At 36.2% G+C, this 25175-nt stretch overlaps 2 protein-coding genes and 1 pseudogene across 2 annotated transcripts in view; 1 reads left to right on the top strand and 2 right to left on the bottom strand.

The window, feature by feature from the left end:
• The first annotated feature begins 12262 nt into the window (after positions 1 to 12262).
• On the top strand, positions 12263 to 13333 carry LOC138357137 (piggyBac transposable element-derived protein 4-like). The gene has a single exon (XM_069313786.1). It carries the CDS (start codon positions 12263 to 12265, stop codon positions 13331 to 13333), a length of 1071 nt encoding a protein of 356 aa, XP_069169887.1.
• Positions 13334 to 21658: 8325 nt separating this feature from the next.
• Positions 21659 to 22693, bottom strand: LOC138357073 (ATP synthase subunit a-like; annotated as a pseudogene).
• Positions 22694 to 24233: 1540 nt separating this feature from the next.
• LOC138357138 (glutamate receptor ionotropic, kainate glr-3-like) overlaps positions 24234 to 25175 on the bottom strand; it is a 186708-nt gene continuing 185766 nt past the window's right edge. Inside the window, exon 12 of the mRNA XM_069313787.1 lies at positions 24234 to 24299. Coding sequence (XP_069169888.1) covers positions 24234 to 24299 — 66 coding nt within the window. The remainder of the gene's footprint in view (positions 24300 to 25175) is intronic.

Consider the following 25175-nt stretch of genomic DNA (forward strand, 5'->3'; position numbering starts at 1 on the left):
AGGGAGAGAGAGAGAGAGAGAGAGAGAGAGAGAGAGAGAGAGAGAGAGAGAGAGAGAGAGAGGGAGAGGGGAGAGAGAGAGAGAGAGAGAGGAGAGAGAGAGAGAGAGAGAGAGAGAGGAGAGAGAGAGAGAGAGAGAGAGAGAGAGAGAGAGGAGAGAGAGAGAGAGGGGAGAGAGAGAGAGAGAGAAAGAGAGAGAGAGAGAGAGAGAGAGAGAGAGAGAGAGAGAGAGAGAGAGAGAGAGAGAGAGAGAGGAGAGAGAGAGAGAGAGAGAGAGAGGAGAGAGAGAGAGAGAGAGACAGAGAGAGAGAGAGAGAGAGAGAGAGAGAGAGGGAGAGAGAGAGAGAGAGAGAGAGAGAGAGAGAGAGAGAGAGAGAGAGAGAGAGAGAGAGAGAGATAGAGAGAGAGAGAGAGAGAGAGAGAGAGAGAGAGAGAGAGAAGAGAGAGAGAGAGAGAGAGAGAAGAGAGGAGAGAGAGAGACGTTGTCTTGCCTATATATTGAGATCATTGGGGCAGACAGTCCCCAAGTGGGTATGTGAAGGCATGTGTCTTCACATGCCCATGCTTGAAGATTCCAACCTTAGGCTTCCCCTGTACCCATTCATCCGATCGTACAGTAGAGACTCTAAGCTTCTTTTTGGGGAGCATGAAATATACTCCTAAGAAGGAGTCCAACTGGGTGATTCCATAGCCCACTCCATTTCTGCTTAGCTATCAAAGGGGTCACTGATAGTCTGACAAGCGATCTAAACATCTGGTGCCTGGATGACGGCTCTCTAACCAGCACCCCAGATACCGTTTTGGAAGATATAAGGAAAATCCAGGTGCAAGGAGCAACCTTGGGGCCTCATTCTCAATGCATCCAAATGTGACATAGTCTCCTCCTCAACCAGACATAATAAAAAATTATAATAAAATATTATTATTTTAAATCAAATATATGTAAATACTGGAAAAATAAAAACTGTTCTTCCAGATATTCTCGTTGTCGAGCCATCTGACTGCACCCTCCTGGGTGTCCCCATTGGCCTGCAAGCAACCGAGGAGGTCCTGGAGGCAAAAATTACTGACCTAATGAGAATGCTGGACAAAAGTGACAAGATTGTTGCCCATGATGCTTTCTTTCTCCTCACAAGATGTCTATCTCTCCTTAAGTTGACTTACTTTCTGAGGTGTTCTCCATCCTACAAGAGCACTAAATTAAATGTGTATGACACCCTACTGAGGTTCATCCTGGAGAAAGTCCTGAACCTTCTGCTGGACGACTCTCAATGGGATCAAGCAACCCCTATGTAAGATTCAATGGCCTTGGTGTCTGCACAGCCTCCCTGATTGCTCTACCAGCCTTTCAATCCTCCCAGGCATCGTATGATTTCGTAGGAGATATCCTACCTGAACACAACCATTATATGCTGGCAAACGCAGATTACTCTGGAAAGCAGGTATACACAATCCTGCTTTCAATGAATTTTCAAATCAGTGGGTTGCTCTTGTAACCTTAGCACCTATCTTACATTCAACAAAAAACACAAACAGTCCAGATGGGACCACCCCTACTAGTGAAAAACTAACTGATACCATGGTCAACACTGCAACATCAGATAAGAAGTAAGCTGCAGCAGAGCAGTGTGCCTGCCCCTTTTGCAATGGACTTTCTTATGGCAGTACCCAAGTTGACAACAGGCATGCGTCCTAAATCCAGAATCCCTTTGAGTAACAGTGGCCCACTGCCTTGGCGCCCAAATTCACACTGAATACAATAGTATTTGCAAAGGATGGAAGCAGACCAATATGGACTAAATGTGGTTGCCACGGCAGAAAGTTTCATGGGATGACATGCAAGACACAACGAGGTTAATGACATCATTAAGAGGAGCCTTGCCTCAGCTAAGTGCCCAGTGGAGAGAGAACCTCACATCCTAGAGGACCCAAAACACAAATGACCCCGCACTTCGCCGCGATGGCATCACAATATATCCTGGAAGAAAGGCAACCAGCTGGTGTGCAACTACACATGCGTAGCCTCCCTGGCTGAAACCTACATACACTTCGGTACTGCTCAAGCACGTGGGGCAGCCAACCACAGAGAAATATCAAAGTCAGTCAAATACAGGCATTTGCAAGGTCAAAACACATTTGTTCCCATAGCGACTGAGATGCTTGGCCCCAGGGGAGCTGATACCAGCTCGGTATCAGTGAAGCTCGCTTGTGACGTGAGTCAGTATCGGCATATATTACTGGGGTGGGGAAAATGCTCTCACTCACATTTAAAAAAAAAAATGCTGCGCTACCTTCGCGGTGTGAAAGTTGCAAGATTAAACAATAAACATTGGACAAATTAAAATAAATTACTGTAACCTTAATCATTAAAAAACATAAATAATATTTCCTGAAACATTACTTGTTGGTAACAATGTAACAAAAAAAACCTCATAAATAATAAAAATAATAAAACTCTACTTTAAAAGAAATAATGGTGACTAAATTACTATGTACAAAGTCCACACGACCACCGTCATGCGTCGGAGCAGGGATCACAGTGAGTGATATACGTGAAGTGCAGATCCCAGGAGCACCAGAGGAGTCTGTCTGCTGTAGGCTGTTTGTTGTTGTTGTTTCAGATTAGCTACTCAGAACGAAATGTCCATGTAGCACGGGCTATGGTGAGCCCGTATGTTGTTGCACCAGCAGAGCTATATATACTCCTGCTTGGGACGTCACAATCTGATAGTCAAGTGATTGGCTGACGAGAAGCCAACGACGTAATAAATAGTTAGAGGCCATAACAGCTCACCAGTGAGTCACACCTGGTGGGGGTCACAGGGCTGAGGTGAGTGACCGGGTGGAAGGTATCCAGACATCTGTCTAGGTGACTGTCTGGCTTTTACTGTCGAAGAGTGAAATGTAGAATGGGGACAACTTGATGGTTTATCATTTCGATGACTGCACGAGTAAATATGTTGGGAGACGCGTCACTGTGGAGTAATCACTGTTGGAATGGCAAGTTTGAAGAGTTTTGTTCTTATCTTATGCTGTAGATACAGGAGCGGCGACACGGTGAATTATGAAACAGATGCATGTGTTAGAGAAAGACTTCTTCCTTCCATAATGGAAAGTACAGTTTGCAAGAAGGGAAGAGATTTAACGCACTAGGGCGGGAAGTTGTGTTTATGGCATCAGTTGATCGTTGGTACTGAAGCGAGGCATTGTTTTCTGTACACAAACATTATCACAATACCGTGGATGCATCAAATGAAAATATAAACAAGGCGTGACGAGGGTTGTGGCAACCCTCGTCACGGCTCTTGCGAATTTGTTTATTGTTTTCTGTATTTGGGTGTGGGTGATGCGAGGTATATGTACAGGTCTTCTTCTTTTTTCTTGATATTAGGTGCAGTTTGCATGAAGGGTTTATTCTCTCGATGATCTGCACACAGTACAAATGTTGGGAGATGCGTTTATATTGAGAATGATTAGTGTCAAAGTATTGTTGCGTTGTGCTGTAGATTGAGGACGGCGACTAAAACAGAAGTGTGTGGTTAGAGGGAGACAAGCTGCACTATAGGACGAGATATTGTGTTTATGGCGTCAGCTGACATTGCTCTGTGGCGAGGCAATTGTTTTCTGTGTTTGGCTGCTGGTGGTGCCAGATATAATGTGCCACGGGTCAAATGGGACCCAATTTGTTGGTCGACTGGAGATATTTATCCAGTGCTTTGTCTAATTGATATTTTTCTGTAACGAGAGGTTACCTCCTCCTAATATATGCTTGATGGTAAAGGGTATTTTAAGTGCGATAAATACTTCTTTAATATTTACTCTGGTACTATGATGTCATAAACAGTGCATATAGTGTTTGATTGTTTCAGGCACCTGACAGTGGATGCAGAGTTCGTTAATATCCGTTCTGTATTTATAGCTGTATGCTGCCAGTTTGGTGTGTCCCAGCCTTAATCAGTTCATCGTTACATCAATTTCTCTTGTTTTATATCTATTTCCCACTTTCCAATTTTTTTAACCCATTGTATAGAGGCGAGCATGACTTTTTCCGTCTCGTTACAAAACCTTGGATGATGGTATCTTTTTAAAGGCTTCTTTATGTGCAACGTGAGGAATACCAATTGAGCTGGGACGGAGTCTAGCCCTAGCTTCGGTAGGGGAAGGACGTGGTGACTCGGCGCTCCGGCTGTTGGTGGTGTTTACCAATTTGGCCGGTTGAGGGCGGGTGTGTCTCTGCCTGCCTGTGCTGACGTGGAGTTAACGATGGGGGTCCCCCTCCCCCCTGTCCTGCGGGCTCAGTCTGTGGGCCTCGAATTTTCCGGCCAGGCTGGGTACCCAGAGATAGCGCTGGTGTGTGAGGTGCTTCATGTCCCTGTGATCGACATTTATGGTGTCGAGCTGGTGACGGCTCGTCGAGCGATATTGAAATTTACCGATATTGAAATTTAACTCGCATATCGCGAGTTTCTCCGTCGTTACGAGGGGCGGACATTTCCCCTGCCGGATGGTGCGGGCACTGTGTCACTATCTGATCGGAGTGGTGCCCTCACGTACGTCAGTGTGCATGGGGCTCCGTTGAGTTTCCAGAGAGTCTGCTACGGCGGTACTTCGGCCGGTATGGCACAGTGATTAGTGTGCGGGTGAACGTGGTGTCTTCCAGTCCACTTAAGGGTGTGAGGACCAACATTCGCACCCTGGGCATGAGGCTCCGGGAAGATATTCCGCCCTCTGTGCGGCTTATGGGCTACAACATTCGGGTATTTTACGCCCGCCAGCCTCGGACGTGTTATCGTTGTGGCCTCTTGGGCCATCAGGCTGCTGACTGTTCTGCGCCTGCCGTTGCACCCGTGAACCTCTTCAGTGAGGTGGATTTTCCGCCGCTTCCTCTGGAGGAGGATTCAGTGGATGTGGCCGTCTCTTCAGCCCCGGATGTGCCCCCTGTGTCGCCTGTTGCGCCGCCTGGTGCGCCCCCTGTTGTTGTCGCCTCTCCTAAAGAGGTGGTGGCGTCGCAGGGTGATCGTCCTGCGCCGACTTGTGTCCCTGGGGTTCTTCAGACTGCCTCCTGCTCGATTTCCCCGTCTTCCAGTTCGTCCTCTGCTGCGTCTGACCCTGTCCCTGCACCCTCGCCGTCTGTTCCGGCTGTGCTGGGTGTTGGGGTGGATCCGGCGCTTCCTCCTGTGCCTGGCCTGGTGCCCCATGTGGTTGAAGATGCTGCCGTTCTGCGACGTGCATCGGTTTCGCCCTGCTTGTGTTGCGCGTGTCTCGGAGTCTGCCTCCGGGTCGGATGATGTGCGGTCCGAGCCTAAGCGTTCTTGGCGTTCGTCTTCGTCATGGACAGATGTTGGCGACTTCGTCGCTTGTGAATCTGCCGGCGATGGAGGGGTGGCTCCGGTTTTGTTGCGTACTAGGGTGACGGCGGAGGTGCATTTGCCTGAGGATGCCCGTGTCAGTGTTTCGGCCTCCACTGCAGATATGGTGACTGAGGTTCCTGCTTCGGGTGCGTCGCCTGCATCGGATGGCTCCGGTTCTTCATGGGGGGTGGTTCCCCCTGCCGTGGTTAGTGGTGAGCGGGGTGGCCTGGTGATGGTGTTAAAAAAGACTGCTCGTTCTGGGGGTTCTGTAACCCCTTCCTCGGTCCCCGTTTCATCGGCTGCGGTCTCGACGCCTCTTCCGTCTCCAGCCGTCTCTTCAGTGTCTCCTGCGGTCTCGGTGGAGTTGCCATCTCGTCGATTGTCCCCTGCTCCTTTGCGTACGGCGACGCGGCCGTCTCGGCAGCCCTCGTACGCTTCAGCAGTGTCGTCTGCTACCTCGAAGGACGTGGGTTGCGCTCCCCAGCCTCGTTATGCGACTTGCGTCAGTGAGCTTAAAGAGTGGCCGTTTCCACCTGATCTGGTGGTTCCCGAGTTTATGAAGGGCCCGCGGCGGCAGGGGGATTGTCCCCCTACCGACAGGGAATATATGATTTGGGAGGCGTACAAGCGATGGTATCCCTGGGCTGCGGAGATGTATGGTGTTGTCTCTGAGGAATGTGTTCCTCACTCGTGATTCCTTTGTGTGTTGTGGGTTGTTTCCATTAGTGTGCATGGGTGTGGGGTGCGGGTCGGGTGTGTGTGAGTGGGTGGGGCGGGTTTGTTTCCTGGTTCCTGCGTGCTCCGGTTTGTGGTTGTGGGTTTTTTGTGTGGTTTGTGTGTATGTGTCCAGTTCCTGTGCGGTCCGGGGTTTGGTTTGTGTGTGTCTGGTTGTGGGTGTCATGTGTTTATGTTATGCTTTGTGGTTTTATGGTTGTATGATGCTGTTTGTGCGCTTGTTTGTGTGGTGTTGAGTGCCCTTCAGGCTGTTGGCGTGACCTGGTCTGGGTTTATGCTTTTTGTCAAGTTTTGCAGTTGAGCTTTTCCTTTTTGTTTATTGTATAATTATGTTGTTGTATTGTTATTTATTTATTATTTATTTTTTGTTTTTATGTTGGTGCCTCTCCGTGTGTGTTTGCAGTGCTGGTAGCCTTGTTCTGTATGTTTCAGGTTTTGGTGTTATTTCTGTTTTGTATTCTGCTGTGTTTCACTTAATTATTGTATTCTGTTTGTAATTATTGTTGTTTTGTGATCGGCCCTTCCGGCCGGCGTTATTGTGTTTAGTACTTTTGTTCCTTAGTTTTGCCCGTTTGTGCTTTGTCTTTTTGTTCTGTTTTATGATGTGACTGTTTCCTTTTATTGTACTTATAAGCATGTTTGCATGTAAAATAAAAATAAAAAAAAATTGAGCTGGGATCCATTGGATAGAGATGACGTAACCTTTTAATTGGTGCTCATGGAGAAGTTGATGGCATAAGTGGAAAAACTCTTTGCACTTTGTGGGGGAGTACATAACTACTTGAGTCGCACTCTTGGAATCACTACAGATTGCATATATCCCTTATGGTAAGGTTGTTATTATTTGTAGAGTTTAGTATAAGGCATATAATTCGGCTGTGAAAATAATTTTATTTTTATTTTTATATTTACATGCAAAGCATGCTAATAAGTACAATAAAACAAAGACAAGGTAACAAGTAATGCACATAAATACTGGCCTGAAGGGCCAACAACAAAACATAAAATCGTATAACAAACAAGCCATTAAACAAACACAAGATACAAAAGACAGTACAATAGGGCAAATATCACCCCGAAAGATAAAAGAAACAATACATTAACATATAAAGAAACAAAGGCAAGAACAACATAACAACTATTTGCAAAAATCATATTTTGTTTTGTTATTGATACGGAAAAAAAACAAAGTACAAAAACAGGGAACAAGTACAAAATAACAGATAAATACAAACAATCGAGCTAACACATGAAATAAAGCAAACACCAGAAAAACAGACACAAAATACAAACAATAGATCACAGGAAAGAACACAGGACACAAGCCAAGAAACCCACAAACAGCATGGGACATAATACGCATACAATACACAACAAATAAATGACATAAGTACAATAACAAAAATATACAAGCAAAAAACTAAAGTTACAACAGATGAACATGAAATCCAAAAACCACCCGTAAGAACATAAATAGCATAAAATATGTACAAAGAATAAAGCAATATCAAGGACAAAGAAATAATCACACACACACACCTAAGGCAAAAAACACAAGGCAATAAGAACAACAAACAGAACCACACAGGGAACTGAAAAGACAGAAAAACAAAAAGCACAAAAACCATGCCAACGACCAAAAGGCCGGAAGGACACAAGTACATAATATGAACTATAGACAAAGCCAAAAGGAATACATGACACATACCCGGGTAAGAAACACAAGGCATTTATAACAAAAAAACAGAACCACACAGAGAACTGAAAATACAGAAAAACAAAAAGCACAAAACATGCAAACGACCAAAAGGCCGGAAGGACACAAGTTCATACAATAAACGATTACCACACGAAACACACCACTACAGCAGCACAATAGCACAACCAGCCACACAAATCGGCAAGTATAGATCCACACCCAACCACACAGTCAATCACACAGAACACACAAAAGTCAAACAGGAGGATATATCTCAGGGTATGTATACTGTGGATACCGCCGCTTATAAGCCTCCCATACCAAATACTCCAGTTCCGTGGAGGCACGGCTCTTACGAACTTGCGGGTGCTTCATATATTTGGGAATCACCACATCCGGCGGAAGCGGGCGCCACCTACCCGACAAGAAAGGCAGGGGCATCGCCGCCGCGGAAGCAGGAGATACCGGAACAGCAGGCGGAGGCCGCCCATCAGGCCCCACACGAGGGCGCGCATTCGTTCTACGCCAGGCATCGCACCGAGCCCCGCGGAGGGTGCACCGCAGGCGCCTCAGGGCCTCCGCCAACCGGAACAGGAGCAGAGTCCCCCCGCCGCACATCTTTCGACAACACTACGACGAGGTCGCGGGCACCAGGGGCAACGGCCCACTGAGGAGACCCACCAGCAGGGGGCACAGTGTCCAACACAGAAGGCACCACAGGAGGCAGCACATCGTCGCCCACAGCATTATCATTCATGGCATCACCCTCCTCCGCCCACGTCCGGTGAGGTGACGCATCCCGAGCCGAACGACGGAGCTTAGAAATAGGCCGTTGGTCGTCGGAACTGTCACCCCCGACAAGCGGTGCCCAGAAGAAACATCGGCAGGAGGCCCCAAAGCTGGGGCAGCACAACCACGCAGAACTGCAGCCTCGACGACGCGGGGCAAAAAAACACTACCATCCAAGGAGACCGGATTCGGAGAAGGAAGAGACACAGCAGGCGTAAGGGCCCAGCACATGTGAGGCATCCAGCGAGGGCGACGGAACCGGCAGAGGAGAAGAGGCACGCGTCGGCAAGGAAACTACCAGAGGCGATGAGGCAGAGGGCGTGGGCGGAGGCACACACACCACCTCCCTGACAGCCCTGGGAAGCACACGTTTGTCTGCAGGAGATGCAGGCACCACCCCTACAGCATCATCCAAGGCCACCATGGAAGCAACCGGATGCGGAAGCATCTCCACATCCACCGAACAGTAAAGATCTGAAGCAGGTGCCCCTAGGTCCCCAGAGCTTACCGGTGGGGCAGACAGACCAGGGCCAGACAGAGCGACAGCTGTAACCGCCGCAGGAACCACACCAGGCACCTCCTCATCCCTGGAGTCCTCCTCCAGAGGGAGCGGCGGGAAATCCTCTTCCCAGAACAAGTTGACGGGAGCCACCGGGGCCGCAGAGCACCCAGCAGCCTGATGTCCCAACAGACCACACTAGAACCAGGTATGTGGTTGCCGGGCATAATACACCAGGACGTAGTATCCCATAAGCCGGTCAGAAGATGGTACAGCCGACCGCAGGCGCATTCCCAAAGTACGAACGTTCATTCGCTTTCCTGCATACCTCCTCGAGGAGAGCATGTTCACCCACACGTTTACAACAGCACCAAACTTCCCGAAGTAATGCCGGAGGAGGTCTTCGGGAAACTCCAGGGGTGCCCCATGGACACTGACGCAAGTCAGGGCACCACTACGGTCCGAAATTGCCACAGAGCTGGCACCACCCGGCAACGGCAACATATGCCCTTTCGTAACGACGGAGGAAGTCACGGTACTCCTCCTCCCTCATGAACTTGAGAACAACCCGGTGGACTGTTACAAGCTCCACACAATAGATAGCCACCACCGGGATACGAAGCACGTCACACACCACCTGGCGACCAAAGCAGCCAACAACCCCAACAACCAGGGAGGGTCGGCAAGACGTCCTCACTCCATGGATGCTAGGGCGCAACTCCTGTGAAAATAGATAATTGATTTGGTAACTGCCATCAATGCTCGAGGTAGTATTGTGGGATCCATACAGTGCTGGTGACCGAGGGTGCGTTCTTCATGAGGATGTGAGATTTTACTGTGTAAATCACTGTGGTTTTTGAGTAGCGTTTTTCATTGTTGAGACAAAGACTGAGGCTATGGCTGAGTTTGGTGCAGAATTTGAAATGTTGACTTCCAGTTGTGTTCATGTTTTAGGAGTTCTATAATGCCAAGGTGGAATTGGGAAGGACAGCAAGTTGGATTTCACAGTTTTGGAGAAAAGTGAGCTTTATGAAGTTATTTGTAACCCTTGAGAAGAAAGGTTGCGAGTGATTGGTGGGGGAAAGCGGGGGTTATGAAGGCTATCTGTTGAATTACTTTTAATTTGTATGGGTGTGTCGGGTGTGCAGTGGTACAAGGTGACAGATAGTTGGCACACATTATGTCTTGTCTTGTGGCGAAGCTTTTGAGGTCCGTTTCCCCCCTGAAGGCTGAGGATAGGAGAACGCATTGTGCAACATATCAGTCGCATGGCTTTGTTTTGTATGGCCTCAGGGCTCTGAAAGTTAGTAGGCATAGCAAACGCATATGCCTGGCAGCAATAGTCTAGTTGGCTGTGAATGTAAGTTGTACAGAAGCGGAACAGAATTTTATGTTGTGTTCCCAAGATGGTACCAGTGAGGGCCATAGGTATGGAGAGTCGTGGTTTGTGTCATCGCCAGTGAGAGGAGCTCTGCGTTGGGGAATACTGAAGAAATGGATAGTTACACTTTACTATTGTAAAAGACCGAGGCTTGAGATACTTTGGAAGACTTTGGATACACTTTACAAAAAATCGTCTGTTTTATGCAAGAACGAGCAAATTATCGATAGAAGAAAATTTACGTTAATTTTCCCGAGATCAGGGAATAATGATGCATATTACTATAATGATTTGTTTTTAGTAGATGATGAGTCACAATATCGTGGCTGAAATATGTTGACCAGACCACGCACTAGAAAGTGTAGGGACGACGACGTTTCGGTCCATCCTGGACCATTCTCAAGTCGATTGTCGTCCAGTCAAGTCGATTGTCGTAAAGTCAATACTAATATTATCAGGCCTGAATTTAGTTAGTAAGAGGTCAAAATGGAAACTAGGCACTTCTCAACAAGTACTCACCGAGTTGTGTTTGCAGGGTTGAGCTGTGGCTCTTTGGGTCCGCTTCTCAACTGTCAATCAATCAACTTATTTATTTTGTATTTTTTCCACACACCCAGGAAGCAGCCCATAGCAGCTGTCTAACTCCCAGGTATCTATTTATTGCTAGGTGAACAGGTGCATCAGGTGAAAAAAGCTGTGCATTTGTTTCTGCCTCCACCGGGGATCGAACCCCCGGACCCATGGACTATGAAACCCGAGTGTTGTTCTCTCAGCTGTCAGGACCCACCAAGTAGTGAGGTGGCTACTCATTGTGGCTCCAAAAATCTTGTGGTATTCGATGAATGGTAGTTCAGCGAAGCCTGTGTCTCACGGACAAGTTTCTTAATGGTGACGACGCGCCAGTCTCTGTGCATGTGTCGTCCTCCTCCTCTTCCAGCTAGGACACGTCCAAAAACGGTTCACATTTCATTTTCATATATTATATTTATTTAATATTTTGTTTGTAACTAATTTTATGAGATGCTAGAAGGTGTTTTGTATTATATACAGTCATCGGTCTGCTGTTTTAAGATTACTTTATAGGTAAATAAAGATTTTCTGATGTGGTAAATGTCCTATTTTCTTTGAGAAACCACAAAATCTAAAATTCTTTGAATGACTCACTAAGCTATTTAGGGTTAGTTAGCGTTAATATTTGCCTGACATGATTGCATATGCTCTATATACTAGGAATTAGTAGTTAGTGTCGAAATTTCCGACAACAACAGTATGACTACACAAGAACATTCTTTCCTTAATGTTTTACAAGGCTTTGCAAATCAAGACGTTCAGTCATCATTATGATTTTGTTAATGTTTACTTACAACTTCATAGTTAAAATCATTATCATATTTATATTATCATCGTCATTACCATTATCATCTATATAATTATCATGATCATTACCATCCACATTGTCACTACCTTCATTTTTAATTAATTCGTCCGGTAACGACGCAGCTTTGCGTCATTAGTTTACTGTCGGTAATCTAGGTAACGATGCAATGCTGCGTCGTCTACTAAAATAATTGCCAAAAATCAGGTTTTTATCCGATTTTTTTTTGGACTGGCTTTAAAATGCGCGCCAATGTCTTCCCATTTTCTTTGTTGTACCTCGTGGCGCGGCACACACCGTAGGCCCATTGTTTTCGCTCTACTGTTGTGACCAGTGTCGCCTCCCCTCGTGTCTCAAACGTGTGAACATTTCGGCTATTTTCTGTGGATATATTTCTTACTGCGGCTTTAGACACTATCTACGCTTACTCCACGATGGATAGTGATCATGAACAAGGCCCTTCCAGGAAGAAAATTGCGAAAGAAAGTCGTGATAAGGAGAAGCTAAGTAGTGTGCAGGAGAAGTACAAGCGAGAGAGACTAACTCCCACCTTGTTTCAGGCTGTATTTGACGACTTGTCTGGGTCATCTAGTGAGGAAACTGATATCGGTACTGATACTGATGAAAGTAGTGAACATTTAGAAACAGAGACGGCCGATGAAGATTTGGGTAGTGATGAAAGTGAGGAGTCTGAGGTTGAGACTGCCACTCGTGCACGGCGCGGTACTGGAGCTCGTGCCAGAGCCAGACATACCACACGTACCCCAGTACCAACAGATTCTGATGAAGGGTGGTGTAGTGACAATACTGCACCCTTTGTGGACAATTTTACAGGTACACCAGGCTTGACTGTTCCTGTACCTACCACTGTTCTTGGTTTTATTCAACTCTTTCTGACTCAAAAATTGTTGAAATATATTGCCTATGAAACTAATTTGTATGCTTCCCGAAGTAGGGCACGTACTGGGCAAAAGACAAAGAACAGATGGGAACCAGTGACAGTGAAAGAAATTGCCAGATATTTGGGGCTGACGATCTTGATGGGTATATGCCCGTTGCAAAGACTTAGAATGTATTGGCAAACAGGCAGATTCTGGTACTTACTTTGTTTCAACACCTTTATGACTGGTAAACGATTTGAAATGAGTGCTAGATATTTTCATGTTTATAACAATAAGTCCATACCACAAGGCCAAGGAGTTGACAAACTTATCAAAGTTCGCTCACTTATGCAATATCTCCTAAATAGATTCAAAACAATATACATTCCCAATAAAAATTTGAGTTTGAATGAAGGGACAATGCCATGGCGTGGCCGTCTATCTTTCAAGACCTATAATCCCAATAAACCAGATAAATATGGAATAAAGCTCTGCATGCTAGCTGAAGCCAACAGTAGCTACATTTATGATTTTGAAATTTATTCTGGAGTTGGGAAAACGATTATGATTTCAATAATATTTTCTCCTAAATTATCTTATAATGACGGTATACAAGCTGATTAACTAAAATAAGTAAAATAATGCGTGTTGTATCGTTTATAAAACAGGTTCCTCTAACTAGACTAAAACACCGCCAAATTTTTCAATTTTAAAGAACATAACTCCTAATATTCTAGTATTTATAAATTAAATCTAAGTGTACTAGGGTATCTAATCCTAATTCATACCTCAGTTTTTTAAGCTTCACTACCTTAATTTTCAAATAAGTCTTTATATTTTATAACCCAATTTCACTTTTTATAAACATAAACTCTTATTTTAATTAATTTATTAACTTCTACTAATATACTTTATTAAATTTTCAAGTATAACCGCGATTGCTGGCACAAGATTTTATCAAACTTATTATAATTTACTAACTCAAGATTTCTCCTATTGATAATATTAAATATTGCATATCTATATACTATACTTTAAGCAAATATATTTCACCAAAATTTACATATACTAAATAATTATAAAACAAAGCCTAAAGCAAAAATCAAACTTTATTAAACTTAATTCACTAAAATATAATTAATAATAAATCTACAACTTAAAATGAATGAAAATATTAATAGAAACCAAAAAGAGGTATTCCACTGTTAATGGAAAAATAGAAATTATTTCCTATAAAGGAAATTTATTGGTTAAGAAAAAGCTTCTAACTTATTTCTTGAGCGGTTTAATTCCGTTCAAATTTCATTATACGTAAGTGTTACAGCACGAGAAGTTTTGATCTTCTAAGAATTGGTGAAACTCCATTATGTATAATGCAATTATAATATAGCAATTACGTGTGTGTGTATAATAAATTGTATTAATATTATTTAATTAGATTAATTTATTTTTATTATTTAAATGATATATATATATATATATATATATATATATATATATATATATATATATATATATATATATATATATATATATATATATATTATACTAATTCAATCCTATTCTACCACCTCCAACATAAATTTTATTTTTACTTTAATTTCAAATAATTTAATATATCTGTTTAATTTTAAGAATTAATAATATAAATCAATTTATTAATCCTCTTCATATATCTAATTATATCAAGTATAATAACCTTTAAACTTTACAATATATATACATTTAATTAATATTAAAATTATATTATATTATTAATATAGCATTGCTTTATATAACAAATTGCATTGAGATATAATTTAATTAAATCAATTTATTTTAATAAAAATAAATTTTAGTATAAAATACATTAAAATATTATAAAAAATATTGAGGAAGATAATCTTCCTCAATATTTTTTATATAATAAAATTTAAAAAAGTATAATTAATTCTAATACATAAAATAATGCTTTAATATAAAAAACTTATTTTTATTATTTAAATTATTTGTATATATATACTAATTCAGTCTTATTCTGCCCCCTCCAACATAAATTTTATACTTTTACTTTAATTCCAAATAATTTTATACATCTACTTAATTTTAAGAATTTTAACGGATAATATAATTTTAAAAAGATTAGTCTTATTCTGCCCCCCCCCCCCAGTAAAAAAATTTATTAAAACATTGCCATCATATTCTTGATTTATAGTAAATTATATTGATTTTTCTCAATTTATATAATATTATATATTTAGAAATAACTACATCGGGCTACCTCTTTCATTTCCTTAAGATTCTAGCGTCTAAGTTCTTCTGTTTCTTATCATTATTTACCAGGATATAAATATTATAAGAATCAGCTTCGATTGAGATATACCAAAACATAATGAGAGAACTAACGGAAGTCTAAATAATAAGAACGTAGTTCAAGAAGAAAATGTTACGTAAAAGTACTCTTTTCTGACGAAGAGTACTTTTACTACATTTTTCTCTATAGGTAGCCTTAAATTAATATAGAGAGAAATTTAGTATAAGATTGCGTTCTATTTATACTAAGTTTAATTTTTGTTATTTAAATAAGGTAATATATATATATATATATATGGGCTTTAGAAAAATATTCTGCCCCTCCTGAAATAAAAACCATATTCTTTTATCTTAATTTCAAATAATTTAATATATCTATTTAATTTTAAGAATTAATAATATAAATAAATTTATTAATCCTCTTCATATATCATATTATATCAAGTATAATAACCTTTAAACTTTACAATATATATATACATCTAATTAATATTAAAATTATATTATATTATTAATATAGCATTGCTTTATATAACAAATTGCATTGAGATATAATTTAATTAAATCAATTTATTTTAATAAAAATAAATTTTAGTATAAAAATACATTAAAATATTATAAAAAATATTGAGGAAGATAATCTTCCTCAATATTTTTTATATAATAAAATTTAAAAAAGTATAATTAATTCTAATACATAAAATAATGCTTTATTATAAAAAAATTATTTTTATTATTTAAATTATTTGTATATATATACTAATTCAGTCTTATTCTGCCCCCTCCAACATAAATTTTATTTTTTTACTTTAATTCCAAATAATTTTATACATCCACATAATTTTAAGAATTTTAACGAATAATATAATTTTAGAAAGATTAGTCTTATTCTGCCCCCCCCAGTAAAATAATTTATTAAAACATTGCTATCATATTCTTGATTTATAGTAAATTATATTGATTTTTCTCAATTTATATAATATTATATATTTAGAAATAACTACATCGGGCTACCTCTTTCATTTCCTTAAGATTCTAGAGTCTAAGTTCTTCTGTTTCTTATTATTATTTATCAGGATATAAATATTATAAGAATCATCTTCGATTGAGATATACCAAAACATAATGAGAGAACTAACGGAAGTCTAAATAATAAGAACTTAGTTCAAGAAAAAAATGTTATGTAAAAGTACTCTTTTCTGACGAAGAGTACTTCTACTACATTTTTCCCTATAGGTAGCCTTAACTTAATATAGAGAGAAATTTAGTATAAGATTGCATTCTATTTATACTAAGTTTAATTTTTGTTATTTAAATATGGTATTATATATATGTGCTTTAGAAAAATATTCTGCCCCTCCTGAAATGAAAACCATATTCTTTTATCTTAATTTCAAATAATTTAATATATCTATTAAATTTTAAGAATTAATAATATAAATAAATTTATTAATCCTCTTCATATATCTAATTATATCAAGTATAATAACCTTTAAACTTTACAATATATATATACATCTAATTAATATTAAAATTATATTATATTATTAATATAGCATTGCTTTATATAACAAATTGCATTGAGATATAATTTAATTAAATCAATTTATGTTAATAAAAATAACTTTTAGTATAAAATATTATAAAAAATATTGAGGAAGATAATCTTCCTCAATATTTTTTATATAATAAAATTTAAAAAACTATAATTAATTCTAATACATAAAATAATGCTTTATTATAAAAAAATTATTTTTATTATTTAAATTATTTGTATATATATACTAATTCAGTCTTATTCTGCCCCCTCCAACATAAATTTTATTTTTTTACTTTAATTCCAAATAATTTTATACATCTACTTAATTTTAAGAATTTTAACGAATAATATAATTTTAAAAAGATTAGTCTTATTCTGCCCCCCCCCCCCCAGTAAAATAATTTATTAAAACATTGCTATCATATTCTTGATTTATAGTAAATTATATTGATTTTTCTCAATTTATATAATATTATATATTTTGAAATAACTACATCGGGCTACCTCTTTCATTTCCTTAAGATTCTAGAGTCTAAGTTCTTCTGTTTCTTATTATTATTTATCAGGATATAAATATTATAAGAATCAGTTTCGATTGAGATATACCAAAACATAATGAGAGAACTAACGGAAGTCTAAATAATAAGAACTTAGTTCAAGAAAAAAATGTTACGTAAAAGTACTCTTTTCTGACAAAGAGTACTTTTACTACATTTTTCCCTATAGGTAGCCTTAAATTAATATAGAGAGAAATTTAGTATAAGATTGCGTTCTATTTATACTAAGTTTAATTTTTGTTATTTAAATAAGGTAATATATATATGTGCTTTAGAAAAATATTCTGCCCCTCCTGAAATAAAAACCATATTCTTTTATCTTAATTTCAAATAATTTATTATATCTATTTAATTTTAAGAATTAATAATATAAATAAATTTATTAATCCTCTTCATATATCTAATTATATCAAGTATAATAACCTTTAAACTTTACAATATATATATATATATACATCTAATTAATATTAAAATTATATTATATTATTAATATAGCATTGCATTATATAACAAATTGCATTGAGATATAATTTAATTAAATCAATTTATGTTAATAAAAATAAATTTTAGTATAAAATATTATAAAAAATATTGAGGAAGATAATCTTCCTCAATATTTTTTATATAATAAAATTTAAAAAAGTATAATTAATTCTAATACATAAAATAATGCTTTATTAAAAAAAATTTATTTTTATTATTTAAATTATTTGTATATATATACTAATTCAGTCTTATTCTGCCCCCTCCAATATAAATTTTATACTTTTACTTTAATTCCAAATAATTTTATACATCTACTTAATTTTAAGAATTTTAACCGATAATATAATTTTAAAAAGATTAGTCTTATTCTGCCCCCCCAGTAAAATAATTTATTGAAACATTGCTATCATATTCTTGATTTATAGTAAATTATATTGATTTTTCTCAATTTATATAACATTATATATTTAGAAATAACTACATTGAGCTACCTCTTTCATTTCCTTAAGATTCTAGCATCTAAGTTCTTCTGTTTCTTATTATTATTTATCAGGATATAAATATTATAAGAATCAGCTTCGATTGAGATATACCAAAACATAATGAGAGAACTAACGGAAGTCTAAATAATAAGAACTTAGTTCAAGAAAAAAAGGTTACGTAAAAGTACTCTTTTCTGACGAAGAGTACTTCTACTACATTTTTCCCTATAGGTAGCCTTAAATTAATATAGAGAGAAATTTAGTATAAGATTGCATTCTATTTATACTAAGTTTAATTTTTGTTATTTAAATATGGTATTATATATATGTGCTTTAGAAAAATATTCTGCCCCTCCTGAAATAAAAACCATATTCTTTTATCTTAATTTCAAATAATTTAATATATCTATTAAATTTTAAGAAATAATAATATAAATAAATTTGTTAATCCTCTTCATATATCTAATTATATCAAGTATAATAACCTTTAAACTTTACAATATATATATATACATCTAATTAATATTAAAATTATATTATATTATTAAAATAGCATTGCTTTATATAACAAATTGCATTGAGATATAATTTAATTAAATCAATTTATGTTAATAAAAATAAATTTTAGTATAAAATATTATAAAAAATATTGAGGAAGATAATCTTCCTCAATATTTTTTATATAATAAAATTTAAAAAAGTATAATTAATTCTAATACATAAAATAATGCTTTATTATAAAAAAATTATTTTTATTATTTAAATTATTTGTATATATATACTAATTCAGTATTATTCTGCCTCCTCCAACATAAATTTTATTTTTTTACTTTAATTCCAAATAATTTTATACATCTACTTAATTTTAAGAATTTTAACGGATAATATAATTTTAAAAAGATTAGTCTTATTCTGCCCCCAGTAAAATAATTTATTAAAACATTGCTATCATATTCTTGATTTATAGTAAATTATATTGATTTTTCTCAATTTATATAATATTATATATTTAGAAATAATTACATCGGGCTACCTCTTTCATTTCCTTAAGATTCTAGCATCTAAGTTCTTCTGTTTCTTATTATTATTTATCAGGATATAAATATTACACGAATCAGCTTCGATTGAGATATACCAAAACATAATGAGAGAACTAACAAAAGTCTAAATAATAAGAACTTAGTTCAAGAAAAAAATGTTATGTAAAAGTACTCTTTTCTGACGAAGAGTACTTTTACTACATTTTTCCCTATAGGTAGCCTTAAATTAATATAGAGAGAAATTTAGTATAAGATTGCGTTCCATTTATACTATGTTTAATTTTTGTTATTTAAATAAGGTAATATATATATATATATATATGTGCTCTAGAAGAATATTCTGCCCCTCCTGAAATAAAAACCTTATTCTTTTATTTTAATTTCAAATAATTTAATATATCTATTTAATTTTAAGAATTAATATAAATAAATTTATTAATCCTCTTCATATATCTAATTATATCAAGTATAATAACCTTTAAACTTTGCAATATATATATACATCTAATTAATATTAAAATTATATTATATTATTAATATAGCATTGCTTTATATAACAAATTGCATTGAGATATAATTTAATTAAATCAATTTATTTTAATAAAAATATATTTTAGTATAAATACATTAAAATATTATAAAAAATATTGAGGAAGATAATCTTCCTCAATAGTTTTATATAATAGAATTTAAAAAAGTATAATTAATTCTAATACATAAAATAATGCTTTATTTTAAAAAAATTCTTTTTATTATTTAAATTATTTGTATATATATACTAATTCAGTCTTATTCTGCCCCCTCCAATATAAATTTTATACTTTTACTTTAATTCCAAATAATTTTATACATCTACTTAATTTTAAGAATTTTAACCGATAATATAATTTTAAAAAGATTAGTCTTATTCTGCCCCCCCAGTAAAATAATTTATTGAAACATTGCTATCATATTCTTGATTTATAGTAAATTATATTGATTTTTCTCAATTTATATAACATTATATATTTAGAAATAACTACATTGAGCTACCTCTTTCATTTCCTTAAGATTCTAGCATCTAAGTTCTTCTGTTTCTTATTATTATTTATCAGGATATAAATATTATAAGAATCAGCTTCGATTGAGATATACCAAAACATAATGAGAGAACTAACGGAAGTCTAAATAATAAGAACTTAGTTCAAGAAAAAAAGGTTACGTAAAAGTACTCTTTTCTGACGAAGAGTACTTCTACTACATTTTTCCCTATAGGTAGCCTTAAATTAATATTGAGAGAAATTTAGTATAAGATTGCGTTCTATTTATACTAAGTTTAATTTTTGTTATTTAAATAAGGTAATATATATATATGTGCTTTAGAAAAATATTCTGCCCCTCCTGAAATAAAAACCTTATTCTTTTATCTTAATTTCAAATAATTTAATATACATTTATTAATTTAAGAAATAACATTTAATAACTAAAAATGTTCCCCTTTTAAGAAAGGGGGGAACATTTTTAGAAGAGACTCTTCAACTTTACAGCGAAAATGTAATATGTTATACACCTTAAAAACAAATTAGAGGCTTATTACCAAAATTTAGGCCGAAACTAAACGTGAATCTTCGCTTTCTAATTTATAAATTTGATCTACCGATACCTTATGCGTGCAAATCATAAATCATAATTGACTACAACTCTTACTCATTTTACTCCAACGCACCTTTTAATCACACATAATATAAACCAACAAGTCAAATTAATAAAAATATTAACCCCGCCAATAATCAAGTAAAAATATTTGTTAACCTGATAATATAAGCTAAAGGTATTAAAAGAGTAATCTCAACATCAAAAATTAAAAAAAATTACAGCTACAAAAAAAAATCGAAGGGAGAAAGGTAATCGAGCTCTACCTTTTGGATCAAACCCACACTCAAAAGGCCTACTTTTTTCACGATCAACTACAACCTTCTTAGATAATAATAAAGCTACTAATATTACTAATATCCTTACTACTAAGGTAAATAAAACACTTGTTACTAAAATATAAATTAATTTTTCTAGACTCTAGACCTTTTGGTTGGAAGCCAAATATACATTTATACTAAAAAATTAACCTCCTCATCAGTAAATAAATACATATAAGAATAACCACACTACATCTACAAAATGTCAATATCAAGCAGCGGCCTCAAATCCGAAATGATGATAAGAAGAAAAGTGACACTTATATAAACGATATAAACATACTGAAAGAAATGAGGAACCAATAATAACATAAAGCCCATGAAACCCAGTAGCCACAAAAAAAGTCGAACCATAAATAGAATCAGCAATTGAAAAAGATGCCTCCACATATTCAAAAGCCTGTAACCCTGTAAAATACAACCCTAACATAACAGTTAATATCAACCTCTGTAAAGCCTCTTTATAATTAGAATTTAAAATAGCATGATGAGATCAAGTCACCATAGCCCCAGAAGACAATATAATTGTAGTATTTAATAAAGGTACCCCGAAAGGATTAAATGGTTGAATACCCCTAGGCGGCCAAAATCTCCCAACCACTACAACAGGAGATAACCTCCTGTGGAAAAACGCCCAAAAAAAAGAGAAAAAAAATAAATCTTCTGATAAAATAAATAAAATTATACCTCAACGTAATCCTCTTATTACAGCTCCAGTATGTAATCCTTGATAAGTACCTTCACGAACTACATCACGCCACCATTGAATTATAGTTAAAATTACACCTACAAATCTTAAATATAATTAATCTGCCCTAAATTGATGAAATCACTTAATTAATCCAATAGTTAATATTATAGCTCTAATTGAACCGGTTAAAGGTCAAGGTCTTATATCCACTAAATGATAAGTATGATGTTTATGTCTTGACATTAATTTACTTCTCTAGCATATAAAGTACTTAAAATAGCAAATACGTATGATTGAATAACTGCAACAGCAGACTCTAATATTAATAAAAGAATTTGCAAAATAATAAGAACCCAAAGAATTTTTAAAGGCATAGAAGAACCTATCCCCCCTAAAAGCCTTAATAATAAATGACCAGCAATTATATTAGCAGCTAATCGCAGTGCTAATGTTCCAGGTCGAATAATATTTCTAATCCTTTCAATTAAAACTATAAAAGGCATCAATACTCCTGGAGTACCTTGGGGTACTAAGTGAGCAAATATTTCTTGAGTATGATTAACTCAACCAAAAACTATAAAAGATAGTCATAAAGGAAAAGCAAGTGATAATGTTATTGCTAAATGTCTTGAACTTGTAAATACATAAGGTAATAAACCTAAAGAATTATTAAACACAATTAAAGTAAGTAAAGATACAAATAATACCTTTAAACCAATATTTTTTGTCCCTAAAATTACTTTAAATTCACCATATAATATATTAGTAAACTTTAATCATATTATAACTCAACGTGAAGGAGGAACTCAATATATAAATGGTAAAAATAACAAACCTAAAAAAGTAGAAATTCAATTTAAAGGAAGAGAAAAAACTCTTGAAGAAGGATCAAAAATTCTAAATAATCTTGTTATCATTTTCAAACTTTCTCAGTTTCCTGATCCCTTTTTAGTACCTGATCTGATTTACAATAAATTACTAAAAAATACTGTACAGCTAATACTAAAATTAAACTCAACAAAAACATAATATTTTTTTTTTTAGATATATACAAGAGTTGTTACATTCTTGTACAGCCACTAGTACGCGTAGCGTTTCGGGCAAGTCCTTAATCCTATGGTCCCTGGAATACGATCCCCTGCCGCGAAGAATCGTTTTTTCATCCAAGTACACATTTTACTGTTGCGTTAAACAGAGGCTACAGTTAAGGAATTGCGCCCAGTAAATCCTCCCCGGCCAGGATACGAACCCATGACATAGCGCTCGCGGAACGCCAGGCGAGTGTCTTACCACTACTCCACGGAGACTGCATATATAAATAAATATATAAATTTATTCAGAAAAGAGGGGATATTTCAGGCACATAAAAACATTTATTCAATTACTTAAGTCTGACAAACTTATATTATATCTATATTAACTAATTTTTATTTCATCTGAAGTAAATTACTATTTCAAGCATAAAAGGCTTACACTTATTTTTAAGTTATCAAATGAAGATTTTAAGCACGAAGAAACTCAATCCAGAAAACTTTACACTAACCCTTTCTACTACAATAGGTATAAAACTATGGTTCGCCCCACAAATTTCTGAACACTGCCCAAAAAATAAACCATTGACGCAGTTATGGGCTTGATTGAACCACTGAAGAACAAAGGTTACCATTTATATATGGACAATTATTACAATTCGGTCAGATTGAGTGAAGCACTGCTTCATGTAGGGGTATACACCTGTGGTACCCTCAGAATGCAGCGTGGTGCACCTAGATCCCTTCAGATGCAAGCAAAGGGTAAAGTGGCAGTAGATAAAACTTTATTCAAACGCAAGGACAATACTTTCATAATTTTGTGGAAAGATAAACGAATTGTTTCACTCATAAAAACTTGCCACAATGCAGAAACACAACAGGTTCAACGCAGAAAACGAGTACGGAATCGTGATGGAACAACTTCAGTGCAGCAGGTAACTGTCAACAAGCCGAATGCAATCTTTGACTACAATACAAACATGAAAGGTGTTGATCACTTTGACCAAATGATCAAATATTATCACTTCACAAGGAAAACTCACAAATGGACGAAGAAAATTACCTTCTATTTTGTGCAAATGGATATCTACAATGCTTATGTGATGTACAACTACTACACAACAGATAGAAGGAAACTGACATTACTCCATTTCCATGAACAAGTCATTGCTGCACTATTGTTCTATAAGTCTAGTAACTGGCCTGAGGAAGATGATGACATCCCACATGCTGCTGATGTCAATGCCGCTGGAGCCAATGTTACAACACTAGGACCATCAACATTATCAACAGCCATTGAACTACTATCACATGTTTCATCATTATCACCATAATTTCCATTATCATCCTCATCATCATTATCACAACCATTTTCACCATTATCACTATTATCTTCATCATTCCCATTATCGAATTCTATTATAAGCCTCACTACATTGTACTATAAGCCTCACTACATTGTATTATAATCCTCATTATCATCAGCATTACCAATTTTATAGACAAGGAAAGTATCATCCTGAAATGAAATTGGGAGCAGTCTAAAAATATAAGTTCAACCATATATAAAAATAACCAGCGCTCTTTCATTGATTATATCTCCCGCATTGTCTTGTCCATCCACATGGCCTTAATGGTAAAGCGACGGTTGTGGGAAAACTTGACTCATGTAATTCATTTAAACTGATGCTAATTTCGATAGCTGCGAAGGACCACCACTTTTTAAAGGAAAAGTGGAAACTGGTCAGAGCAAGTGGTTTACTAATAAATCCATGAACTAGTGTCCTATGGATATTATTGATAAATATTATATTGAGTATTAAAGGAACTGTAATTTATGAATGAAATCTTCTCACCCAAAATGGGGAGTTATATGCCAAAAGACTATTTTATCCCTGACATCATTTCAGTGTGGTTTGTTCACTGAAGTAAATGAAATAAGTAATTGCAAGAATTAGGCAAAAATCATTAGAGGCTAATGGACCTCAAGATACTACTATAGACTAATATTACTACCAGTGGTTAGTAACATGGGTCTCAATGAGAGATCATTAAAATATCTACGTTATTAGTATCTACATTAACTTATACAGCTTAGCTGTAAATTGCGAGAGATGTGAAGTTAACTGCCACACTCCTGACGAAGTATTGCGTCTGACAAAATTGTTGCCTAAAGGTGGGACATTCTAGTACCTCGCTTCACGAGGACCCGGTTGCTGCAAGGCAAGTAGACTAGAGAAGCTTTCTACTTGACTATTAATAATACATCCTAATTAAAGGAAATACTCCTACTCAATATAGTAATCACTGTAGAATTTGTCTACAGGTATTAATGCAATATTTATTCGTATATAAATTAAGAATCTTGCTAAAGAAGAGACGCACTGGGTCTTTG

This window comes from Procambarus clarkii, chromosome 76, assembly GCF_040958095.1.
Source record: "Procambarus clarkii isolate CNS0578487 chromosome 76, FALCON_Pclarkii_2.0, whole genome shotgun sequence".
NCBI lineage: Eukaryota > Metazoa > Arthropoda > Malacostraca > Decapoda > Cambaridae > Procambarus > Procambarus clarkii.